This window comes from Podarcis cretensis (genome assembly GCF_951804945.1).
Source record: "Podarcis cretensis genome assembly, chromosome: 1".
NCBI lineage: Eukaryota > Metazoa > Chordata > Lepidosauria > Squamata > Lacertidae > Podarcis > Podarcis cretensis.
Window position 1 is genome coordinate 33,066,031 of NC_137170.1, and position 12,431 is coordinate 33,078,461.

The 12,431-nt window shown below is 42.3% G+C and overlaps 1 protein-coding gene across 6 annotated transcripts; it reads right to left on the reverse strand.

Moving 5' to 3' along the window:
* Nucleotides 1-209: 209 nt before the first annotated feature.
* ZNF410 (zinc finger protein 410) lies at nucleotides 210-12,431 on the reverse strand. Of its 6 annotated transcripts, none has more exons than XM_079972439.1 (13): nucleotides 12,158-12,431; nucleotides 11,400-11,480; nucleotides 9,863-10,052; nucleotides 8,393-8,528; nucleotides 7,353-7,571; nucleotides 6,843-7,034; nucleotides 5,312-5,471; nucleotides 4,618-4,799; nucleotides 3,767-3,856; nucleotides 3,210-3,335; nucleotides 2,356-2,493; nucleotides 1,882-2,014; nucleotides 210-891 (listed from the first exon to the last, which is right to left on the reverse strand). In XM_079972439.1, exons 3-12 carry the CDS (start codon nucleotides 9,893-9,895, stop codon nucleotides 1,890-1,892), a joined length of 1,401 nt encoding a protein of 466 aa, XP_079828565.1. In that variant the 5' UTR covers nucleotides 9,896-10,052; nucleotides 11,400-11,480; nucleotides 12,158-12,431; the 3' UTR covers nucleotides 210-891; nucleotides 1,882-1,889. The 6 variants fall into 6 exon arrangements, with proteins under 6 accessions (XP_079828565.1, XP_079828567.1, XP_079828564.1 ...); XM_079972441.1 differs by having other exon boundaries at nucleotides 11,400-11,483; XM_079972438.1 differs by lacking the exon at nucleotides 11,400-11,480.

Here is a 12,431-nt window from a genome sequence, read left to right on the forward strand (position 1 = left end):
AGCTATATGAGAAGCTTCAGCAACAGTACTTTTGGTACAGAGTGGCCAATGAGAACATTCCTGCTCATTTTTGTTCTATTTTTTTCTGTTTAATTGTTTTACATATATAGTAATAGGATTTTGTATGACATGTAATTGCTTGGTACTTGGCTTTAAGGTACCCATGAGCATCTTTGAATAGGCAAAGAAAAGCACAAAATACACAAATATCAGGGGTTGGAAGTAGATAGTTTATTTACAACTGAAGAATACTGAATAGATTCTACCTCTGATTTTTTTTTTTAAATTAAGCCCTAATAATTAGAAATTAAAATCACAGCAAGAAGCAAGGGTGTCTGAGGCAATCCTCTGAACAACATCATGTCTTCAGTTTGGAGCAGAAATCATATTAGAGAGTATATCTGCACCAAGCAAGGAGATGTGGAAGATCTAGCTCAAAGAGAAACCACAAACCACCTGATAATTCAGAAGCAAGAACAGAACTGCAGTGCCTTGTTGCAGAATTCACTACCATCTAAAGATACTCCTCCAAGAAGAACGAGTCAATATAATGCTGAGCTTATGATCAGCTTCAGGAGAGAAAAAAGTGGCTAGGAACTAGTTCCAAGAGCATTACCTCCTCGCCTTTGGGATGCCAGGTTCAACAGGAACAGTACCCTGTTCAGACATTAGTAAAAGCTCCTGAAGCCCTTCTTCAGAGGTTCCAGTGATTGAAGCAAACCATATTCCAGGCCTCTGGTCTGATAGGTCACAATAAGTACACTAGAGGCACAGCATAAACTCTAGGGATTCAAGTACCACATGGTTTCTTGAGCCCATCATCACACAAGCTTCTTCTTTAGCTTCGTATCTTGTGTTGAATACTTCATTCATTTGCTCTTCCTTTTGTAACTGCAAATCAACACATTTTATTTTTATCAATACTAGTTCAGACTTGTTTATAAGAAAGGAACGAATAATAGAATGATTCAAGCAACACACTGCTCTATTATATTTCACATCATCTTTTTTTCTTTCTTTCAAGCCCTCTCTATATGACAAATTACCAACACAGATGTTGGTAACACCTTTACTTGTAACACCTTCTAACGTATTTGTTTTAAATGAAGGGCCTGGCTGATCAGTGCTAAGGCAGTGGGAGGAACTGGCTCACTCCAATCAAGGTAGAAGTTGGGCAGGGTGGGCTGGACCACGCTCGCACAAAAAGCTGAACAGAATATCTTTAGACTGCTTCACTTTTCTCACTCTAATACAAGTGTATTCTGGAGCAGAAGGCATCTTAGGATTCAACTCGTACTAAAGATTCTGTGTCATCACAGGAATACACATTTTGCCTGTGTCATATTATGAAAGATGGCATTGTGGGTTGGGAACAGCATGACGACAGAGGACAGTGTTATTTTGCAAGAATTGTCGTGCAACATTGTGGTACCACACCCAATCATTGTTCAGTGAACAAATGGATATAGTAAGGTTGTAACAAGAGCCTTGCCTACAGTCATCACAGTTAGGAGACTGTAGTAAGCTTTAATTGAAACCAACAGGCACCAGCAGAGGTTGTGATTTTTGTGTCAGACCAAGCTGTATGCCACTATAGTTATATAGGTTCCAGATCAAGTAAATTATTATTATTATTATTATTATTATTATTATTATTATTATTATTATTATCAATTTATAATTGAATGGGATTTTTCTTTTAAACCTATTATTACTATAATCTTCCATCAAAATTTCAAACAAATATTTATAAGACTAAATAATAACTAAAAGCCTCACTGCTATCAAATTCTCAGATAGTAGAAAAGGTGATGTTTTCCTGCACTTTCAAAAGACTAGAATTATGCTGTTCTAAAAGAAATAGAAGTTGTCTAGGCTGACCTGTAGATTTACTGTAGTAAAGATGACACCCCATAGGAGTGTCTTGATGTTGACATGGGCATCAGATGATGAGATGGCAAAACCACATCAGATGCAGCATGGATAGAGTTTGTTGTTGCTTCAGCAAGAACCTCTGCAAATCAAACAGGAGACTAAGTTGTGCTTTATAAAATGCTCATTGGGGATTATTTTCTCAAGCAACCCGATCTTCAGACAAAAAATGAAGTGTGCATTGTGTGAATGTATTAGACTAGGGCAAATATTAGAAACAATGCCTAAATCAGCACTCAGGAAAACAAATACAGTATCAGAAACCAATATAAAAGTATTATTATTGTATTCCACCCTTCCTACTGAAGCTATGTGTTGGAACTCCAATAAATTATCCCATTTAAGACTATCCTGATAGAAAGATATCCCCTCCCAACTGAGCTCCTGTAAACATTTCATTGCTAATAGAAATATTTTTCTCACCTTCCTTTACACCAATAATTGATTCTGTGTCTGGCAACTGCAAAGATTCTACACCAAGGCTGGGAGGTGAGCTCATGGACACCAGATTCTTACTGTGCTCTTCAGATTCTTCCAACAAACTACTGCCCATCAATGATTCTGTTGCAAAAACAAAACACCAAGTTGAGGAACAACAGCATCAGTGTCCACTAGTTTGGATTTTGGATTTGATATCCCGCTTTATCACTACCCGAAGGAGTCTCAAAGTGGCTAACATTCTCCTTTCCCTTCCTCCCCCACAACAAACACTCTGTGAGGTGAGTGAGGCTGAGAGACTTCAGAGAAGTGTGACTGGCCCAAGGTCACCCAGCAGCTGCATGTGGAGGAGCGGAGACACAAACCCGGTTCACCAGATTACGAGACTACCGCTCTTAACCACTACACCACACAGGCTCTCTAACTATCACACAGAGAGGGATTTCTGCTTCACAAATCTGAAGAATGTGGAGAATTGTTTTCTCACTCTTCCTTATCCAAGATTTCTTCTTCATGACCTGTATTTTCAGGAAGAGAGTTTGACTTTGTATATTTTGAGATGTGGGCATACACATCTGAAAAGCACAACTTTACTCACACAGATCAATTTTATAACTGTTTTTCAAAGCTGGTAAATAGTTAATGCTTTGTGATCAAACACTCTTAGCCTCTCTGTTCCTACAATCTCTTCATGTGATACATCCTCAGAAACAGCCGCATTTCTGTCGCCATCTCATGCTAACACTTCTATGGCAGAACAGATTCTCTTTCTCAACTCGACCTTTCTCATCACTGTTTGAAAGATCCAATCAAACATTCCCATTCTACTCGGTTCCTACCTGTTTGTTCATGCTGTCTGTTGCTATCTGTTCCAACTCTGGAATGATGTTTCTTCATGTGTACATTCCTACTACCACTCTGAGAAAATGTCTTCCCACAGATTTGACACTGGTGGGGCTTTACTCCTATAAACAATATACAATAATTGCTAGAGCAGGGAATGAAATATCCATTTTCTATGCTTAAGTAGTTTTCATTTTTCTTGAATTCAGAGACCAAAGGCTTAGCTTTAGAAAGGGGCTATCAAGTTCACAGTCAAATTTTTTCAGGAAAATTTAGAGTCTCAGGCCTGTATGTACAAGAAGCCTTTGACCTAGAGATTGTAAGATCTCACTTTGTCACGCCCATAATTGTATATACTAGGCAAGATGCAGTTTTTAGCCTACACCTTTGAAGTTATGAGGCTCAAGAAGAGAAAAGGGCAAGACAGCATAAAAAGCAAAGGGGGAACCACATTAGTAATTGTTCAGTAAGACCTAGGGAATAATGTTCTGCTGTCTTCAAGACAGATGTTGTCTGTTGTATGGGTATATCTCAAGGAATAAAGTCCCCTTACCTGAATGGACAACTAGGTGTTTCCGAAGGCTGGAGTATTCAGCAAAGGAGCGACCACAGCCCTGAGCCTCACACAAGAAGGGCTTTTCCCCTGCATTGAAGCATTTGCTTCAGTTAATTCAAAAAGTCACTTGAATTGCATATGCCCTCATATGCAAGGATCCACTTCTTTCTATTAAGTTGCAGTTTCTCAAATTTAGTCAAACACCTTTCATTGTCTACATGAATTGAAGCTTTGAAGCTTTCTACTTGGAGAGTGAAAACACAATTTCTCCAAGACTGGAAGTCTCAGAAATTTAATATAACCACCACCAACATGGTTTGCTATTATATAACCTTTTGACCACCTAAAGGAGGTGGGGGAAAACTTTGGCCTGGTTCACATGACCCGCTAAGCCAAACCTTGACTTATTGAGACCATACACAGAGGAGCTCATATCCACGTTGCTCCTCCCTGGTCCTCTTTTCCGCTGTGCCAAGCCAGGTTTGGCTTAGTGGGTCATCTGAATCAGCTTTCTCCTCCCCATCTCCTCCCTAGCTGTAACATAGCCGGCATTTGGCCCTCATAAACAGCGTCCGGGTGGAAATTGCTGCAGTGTTCAGGAAAATCTGGATATATGGCAACCCATGTCGGAAGTGTAGATTTTGCCTAATTTCATTAAAAATACCTCAAAGCTCAACAACTTTGGCAACCCTAAATAAATACTTCATAACAGGCATAAAGGCAGAGAGGCAGCAGCTGCCTAGTCAGTGCCATGCTCATAATCTGGCTGATAGAAATGCAGAGAAACTTCTTTAACACTTGAATACTGGAACAAAAGAAGAATTCGAAAAAAGGGGAATGGTACACACCAGTATGAATCCGCAGGTGATTCTTCAGGTTCCCAGCTGTCGTGAACTGCTTCCCACAACCTAGCTCGGTGCAGATGAATGGTTTCTCACCATTGTGCGTTCTCATGTGCACCTTCAGCCTCTGCAGGACATAGAAGCTTTTCCCGCAATCTTTTGCTGGACAAATGAAGGAACGGTCATTCCTGGAAAACAACATCACTTTCATGGCACTATTATACATGCTGCTGTAATCAAGTATTCCTCTGCTGGTGCTCTGGCTTTCATTAATGTGGTGTTGTATGCATTTTTGTTTCAGTTCAAAATGAAGAGGCTGAAAAGTGACATGGCCAGTTACTGGCCCCACCTGAAGTAACAGTTAAAGTAAAATGAAGAGGTTGCATTTTCCTTGCCTTACACTGTATAAATAATTTTAATAAACCAGATATTCTCATTTAAAAGTTTAGGTTACATATAACATACACAAAAAAGCAGTTTTGTTTGGGCCAGTTGAAAATCACAAGCCACTCCCAGGCAGTTAAAACACACAAACAGTGTTTTAAAAACCACACTGAGTGTATTTGCAAAATAGAAATGAGCTTTTTCTGTTTCAGATTTCTGTACTTTGGCTGACTTTCTGAATTTGATCGTTCCATAGCAGGACCTGCATACAGTCTGCAGTGCTCAGCAAAGTCATAGCTATAGCAACTCTATGCACCTGTGAGTCTTTAAGTGGTATTTGAAGTGGGCCGGCCACACAAATGTCCTGTCACAGCCCTCAACTGTACATTTCAACTTTTTCTCCACCCGAGGCAAGTGAGGGATAGGGCTGGATTCTTTCGGTTGAGGGTCTCCTGAGCAAACATGAACATTTTCACCTGGAAGGGGTAAAAAAAAATAAAAAAATACAATGTTAAGATGACAGTGATACATAGGAGGGGGGGGGAAACTCACCTAAATACATTTAAAAAGAGAAACATTTCTGCTCATTTTGTTTAGTCAGCCCCCTGAAGTAGATGATTTTCTTCATACTTCAAATCTGTACTCTCCCAAATTTTCAGGAGGTTCCATTTTCTTATGCAAAATTTACCATTTCTAAGGGCAGGAGCAGTGGGGGTGGTGAAATGCTAGCATAGAAAGCTGCTTTATAACCAGTCACCACTGGTCCATCTGGCTTAGCACTGACCACTCTGACTAGTAAGTTTCCCAGGGTTTCAGACTGGAAGCGTTCCCAGTCCTACCTGGAGAGATTGAGCCTTCTTCATCCAAAGCTAGTGCTCTGCCAACTGAGCTATAATCCTTTCCCAGAGGTAGGGGGAGGGTAGAGAAAGCACGTTAAAATAATAAAGCACTACCTTCCACATTTTTGCATACCTGTTCACATTCACTGTTTCCCTGACTTGCTGTCGCTGCTTGGTCGCCTTCTTAAAAACAAAACACAAAACTAGAAAGGGCTTCTTCACTATGTGATCCCAGCCAACTCACAGATCTCATAGTAAAACTGGCACAACGTGGCCAGCTGTAGTTGTGTGACACCAGCGAGGGCAAACAATGCTGTTCAATTGCTCTCACACTTAGGGGGGAAAGAGACAACTGAGAGGACTCATACCATGTTAAGCTGGCAGTTTCACTATCTTACTATCATTATGCAGCATATTTTTCTCCTGACCGAGCTCCCATTGCACATAGTTAGGCATGCCTAATGGACAGAACAGGCATGGAGATGTGCATCCCATTATAAGCAGTGCCGTACAAACAGATGAAGTTGCGACGGAATGCAAACCATTTCTTTTTGAATGTGTTACTTCCAATGGAATGTGCGTCCCAATCTCATCGGCAAGAAATCGACGACACACAATTGGATTAAGGAAGGGAACATCAGGCTGGTTACCTCAGCAATGGAGCTGCGTTTGCCAAGCATCAGCAACTCCCAGGTATACCTAGCATTCAGCAGGTTGCATGGCCCAGCAGTCATGCAGCAACAACTGGTGAAAACAGCTCAGAGCCAGGAGCTACTAAACCCCAGAACTCCGTTTACCCTCACAGCCATGATACTGAAAACCAGATATTGCCCAGCCCTATTAGGGACATTGAAAGTTTTTTACCTTAAAAGGCAGGAAGTAAATGACTGAAGTTCCCAACAACATATAAGAGCTTTACAGAATTTCCTAAACTCATATTATGGGTGAAAGTAACGTTATACCTTGAAAATGAGGAAAAAACCCCAACAGAAATAAAAGCCCTCTTACCATTATTGCTTGCTTTGGCATTCTTTGCGAGCTGTGCTCGAGTGGCAGCAATCAAACTGTCATGAGCCAGTTCCTGCACTCGCAAAAACCATGGGGTACTGCTGTCGGTGCTATCATTCGAGAAGAAATCATTCCCAGAATCTTCTGCTTCATCTTGGACAAACACCAAGTGCTCTGAGGGAGAACCTAGGCCTAGAACGGAGGCAGTTTTCATGAGACAATAAAAAGGGGAGTAAACTCTCTTGCTTCCCACAATATCACAATGAACCTCTACAGCAGGGATGGCTAACCTCAAGCCCTCAATATGTCATTGCACAGCAAGTCCCTTCTGCCCCAGTCAGCATGGCCAATGGCCAGGGCAGATGAGAGTTTTAGTTCAACATCATCTGGAGGTGCCACAGGTTAGTTTCCCTGCTCTCCAGCCACTTTACTGGAAGGAGGTGATGACTCCTGTTAAATGCAGCATTGCCCAAATCTCTTTCTGTGCTTTGAAGTGCTTGATGGAGTTACCTGTTCGTGTTAAATTGAGAAGGATAAAAGAAGTGCTATCAGTGGGTTGGAGGTCTTGCAATAAGCTGGAAGTATCAGGGCTTGGCAGAAGCTCAGGTGGTTTCTGTACTGTTTGTGCCCTTGTCTCCTCACCATCAGGGCCAACATTCACCTGGAGGCTTCGCAAAACAGCGGAAGAGGAGACATCCTTTGAGGAGCTAGTATGACCTGGAGAGTCATCTAATGAAGAAATTTTAGAAAAAATTTGTGAGATTATGCATTTTATTCAAGACAATCATGCTTTCAGCACAAACGTGATAGAAAACCATTATAAAATCAGTAACCTTAGCAGTACATTTAATGTTATTTTTAAAAAACTTTTTATTTATACTTTTCAAGTTTATACATTTCATTAATTGTACAATCAATTTAACATTTCAAAGTTTGACTTCCTTCCCCCTCTTTCTGCAGTTCCTTAAATGTATTTTCTAATATCTTCTGCATATCCAAATTCATTTAATTTGCTCATTTAATTACCTACTTTAAATATATACTCTTTTGAAACTGCAGGTTATTACAATAACCCTATCATGTTTTTATCTGTTTGCAATTTATCTGTAAATATTCAATAAACCATTTCCATTCTTTTATAAAAAGTTTGTTATCTTGATTTCTTATTCTTCCGGTAAATTTCACCATTTCTGCATATTCCATAAGTAAGAGCGTGGATTCTGGCAAAGCTGCTAGCAATGATCTAATTAACATTAAATGACTTATTGAGCATTTAATATTAATTAGAGCATTGCTAGCAGCTTTGCCAGAATCTACTCTATTACAATTTTATCTCACCATTCCTTGCAAAAGAACTGAACTTTAATAACTGTGCATTACAGGAGTATCCCACATCCAAACACAGCATGCACTCCTATGCACACTTATCTGGAAGCAAGCCAAACTGAACTCAGTGGTACTGACTTCCAGGTAGACATGCAGAGAACTGTGTTGTTAATATCTCAGAAATGCAAACAGCATTTGTAGCATAATCAGGCTTCAGGTTTTACCTGGCAACATCAGTCTGTTGCATTCTTGGGGTTCAGTAACAGGAAGGAGAGACAAACAGGTTATATCTTTAGGTTCTGATTCCACAAGCTCCTGTCCTAGTGGAATAGATGTGTTCTGAACAAATTGAACCAGCAGCTGGGGGGAAAGCAAAGATATTAAAACAGCAACAAATGCTTAGATCTGAAGCTGAATGCTTTCTGTCAATTCCCCCCCGGTTCCCATTCTACAACTTCAGCTGCAAAAGGCAGTAACACAGAGAAATAGTTCATAAACTACACGGTAGTGAATATACTAAAAGTAAATATTATGTCATTCTGAGCTCAACCAAAAGAAATCACCAATGTGAAATAATTACTCACTACTTACTCTGAACTCTTATTTCCCTGTGCAAATGTTAATTCTTATGGTAACAAGCATAAACGTTACATGCCCTGTTCTTTGACTAAATTCACAACTACTGTTGCCTTTGCATAGTAGTTAGTTCATTGGTCTGTATTTTCCACAATAATGGCAGCACAACTCTTCAGAGTTTTAGATTGGGGCCTCTCCCAGCCCTACCTGGACATGCTGGGGCTAAGCCTGGCACTTTCTGCATGCAAAGCAGAAAATCTACCCCTGAGCTATGGCCCTTCCCCAGCTTGATTTTGAGCTGAAAAGAAGCAACAGGCAACATACATGAACCACCCCAAAACACTTTTGCACTGGTCACAGAGTGCAGGCTATATTACACGTGCTGTTAAATATATAACTTAACGTCACATGTATTTTTTATACACATTATGTAGTATATTTTGTGGAGAATCAAAACCGTAAAAAGCAGCCTTATTTTCTCTTGCACATCTGATTCCAATGGAAACAACTCTCCGAAGCTGATAATGGCAGCTTTCTTCTATACTAAATTACATCAATGGCAGCTTCTTTCCCATGCCAAATAGCAGTTGGGGAAGGGGGGTCAGGACAGTGGAGAAGCAGTAAAGGATTGGTACACCCCTTCCTTTCATTCTGACTAGCTCCCCTGGCAGCTTTTTACCATGAAGGAAGGCCATAAGCATAACTGCTCTGAGCTGGAAGTCTTTATGTCAAGCAATTGGGTGTTATTGGTACCTCAGTATTTTTGCATTAAGAGCCATGTAGACTGTTAAACATTTTTAAATTGTGACATCTGTGCATTGCAATGCTACATGGGCTTACTCAGAAGTAAGTCACATTGTGAGGCTCACTCCCATGTAAGTTTGCACAGAATTTCTGCTTAAGTGTCACTTGTGATTATAGGTTTTCAAGTGAGACATTGTGGGTGAAAATCTGATGAGCAATTTTGGAGCCATTAATGAAGCAAAAAAGATTGCATTGTTTCTATGTATGATAACCATATGCCAACTACACAAATCACTAGGAAAATTATCATTTGTCATAATAATAATTCCAGAATACAGCCATTGAGCCACAAAACAAATCTAGCGGTTGCTGACCTCTGGTTTAGACTCTAACTCATCCGATAACATTGATTCAAGTTTCCGATTCCCAAAGTCGATCTGGATAAGGCACAAAGCTTAAGAGTTCAAAGTGAACAACGTTCTGTGTTTATAAATATATTCCAGCCTCACAGCTTTGTGAGGATCTTCTTAGGAGAAGCCGTAGTAGAGAGCTATTCAGTTTAACCTGAAAAAGAGCCAAATATTAAAAATATGACCAACATATTGCCAGTCATGCTGCCATATTTTAAAACATAATTCTTTCTCACACACAAAACAGCAGTAACATAGCGTTGATTCTCTTTGCTTTCTACCTCCACTCCATGCCTATTAAACTGCAGCTGTTAAATTCCACTGCCAGGGGCCCAGACTTTGCCAGAGATCAGCCTCAAGAAACATTTACAGTTCTATGGTTCATTACAGGGATATAGTAACAACAATGAAAAGCTTTTATTTGACCATTACAGAATATCATTAATTCCCTCCTACATAACTGCAACAAGCTTATTTGGAGGTCAGGGCCAAAATTTGGGTGCAAAAATAAACATTTTAATACATAAATACCAGCTCTTAAGCAGCTGTCCATTCTCTCCTGCTTTCAAATATGCCCAGAATTCACTTATTTCTCTCTTCCTTCAAACCCATTCCAGATACTGAAACCAAAAGGCTCCCCTGCCCTTCATGACAGTGCCATTGGTGTTACAACCACCATATACTGGTACCTCCCATTTTACCTGGCTGTACTACAATGATTATAACCCCCCATGAGCTTACTCAAAGGAACTGGAGGAACTGCAATTCCTATAGGAAGTGAGTGGTCATAATCCTTCATGCTACAGAGCACCCAACGGGATATCATTACATTATACGCTGCACAGCATTTGCACACACAGCAGTATGTTAAAAAATGGGAGCTACTACATCCATTAGAAAGCGCAACAGGGATGCCTGGGTAAGGCCACAAGTCAGAAGCTGAATAGCAACACAGGGGTGGGAATCCAACTAGTGGTAACACTACTAGAGAAGGGCTACTGAACAATGTCCAGTGTGGGAGGGAAAACACACTCAAAGACAGTAGGAGTTGTTGCCAGGCCACCCCACTGACTGCATGGGCCCTGGCAGCCGCCTGTGTGTGCCAGGTGCTGATGTCAGGGCTGGATGTGTTCAAGACCTCTTAATCCTTACTCCCAAGCAGTATGTCTTTAAAGGTAAAGGGACCCCTGACCATTAGGTCCAATCGTGGCCGACTCTGGGGTTGCGGCACTCATCTCGCTTTATTGGCCGAGGGAGCCGGCGTACAGCTTCCGGGTCATGTGGCCAGCATGACTAAGCCGCTTCTGGCGAACCAGAGCAGCACATGGAAACGCCGTTTACCTTCCCACCGGAGCAGTACCTATTTATCTACTTGCACTTTGACATGCTTTTGAGCTGCTAGGTTGGCAGGAGCTGGGACCGAGCACATCGCGGGGATTCGAACCGCCTTCTGATCAGCAAGTCCTAGGCTCTGTGTCTGTCTTAAAACCAATTTGCTCACACGTGTCCTCGGTTTTCACTGCCTCTTCCATCTCTCCCTCGTCATCTTCCTCGGCTGCCTATCCTCGATTGCCGCCCAGGGCTGCTTATTGGAGGGGCATAAATTCGACAAACAACAAAAATAACAAATATCCCGGCTATTATCACGCTAAGCTCTTCACGGCAGGAGCCTGACTTTTTGTTGTTGACATAACCCTATGAAACCCCACGTGCGCTGATGAAAAGCGGGGAGTGGGAACCATCGCTATACCAATAATCCTAAACTTTTCCTTACTTTGAACATTAAGGACCGCGGAGCCTTCCAACCACCCAAGGAGGCGGCGGTTCGTGAAGACCCGGGAGGGTCGGGGGACGGTAAGGAGGTTCATCCAACAACACGACCCCTCGTGAAACACCCAAGAACTTTCCGGGGCCTAAGCAACAAGCAGGTCACCTTCTGGACGGAGTCACCCGGAGTCTCCCGCCAGCCCCTGGGTCCGGGCGGGCGCTGAGAGGGGAAGAAGCAAAGACCCGTCCCATATCGGCGACAAGGCCGAGGCGGACCCAGGGCTGAGAGGGAAGGGCTTCTCTCACGGACCGGGCTGGACCCAAGAGCTGAGGGAAAGGGGAGCAGGTAGGCGGCGGGGGCCACACAGTGGCGAGACCACCCCGAGTGAGCGAAGGGAGCGCGCGGGCGGAGGGCGCGTAAACGACGTCTTCTCGCGCCCCCTCCTCTCCCCCCCCCCAGCTCCTTCCTTCCCCGAGACGAGCGTTTCTTACCGGCATCTCAGAATCGTCCGGATATGACGCGCACAGCCATCGAAAATGCCTCGCTCCCATCTAGAACAGACCATAGAGAGAGGGAGAGAGAGACGAGCGCGTCGCACCTTTGCTGCTCGGCCGGCCCTTAACAAAAAAAACCCCACAACAACCCACGACTGCGTAGAGGTAGAAGATTCGCCTCTGAATGCGTTCCCCACTTCCGGTTTCCGTTGGAATACCGCCATATACGCAGCTGGTGCAGAATAGAGAACTAGAGTCCGTCCGTTGCACC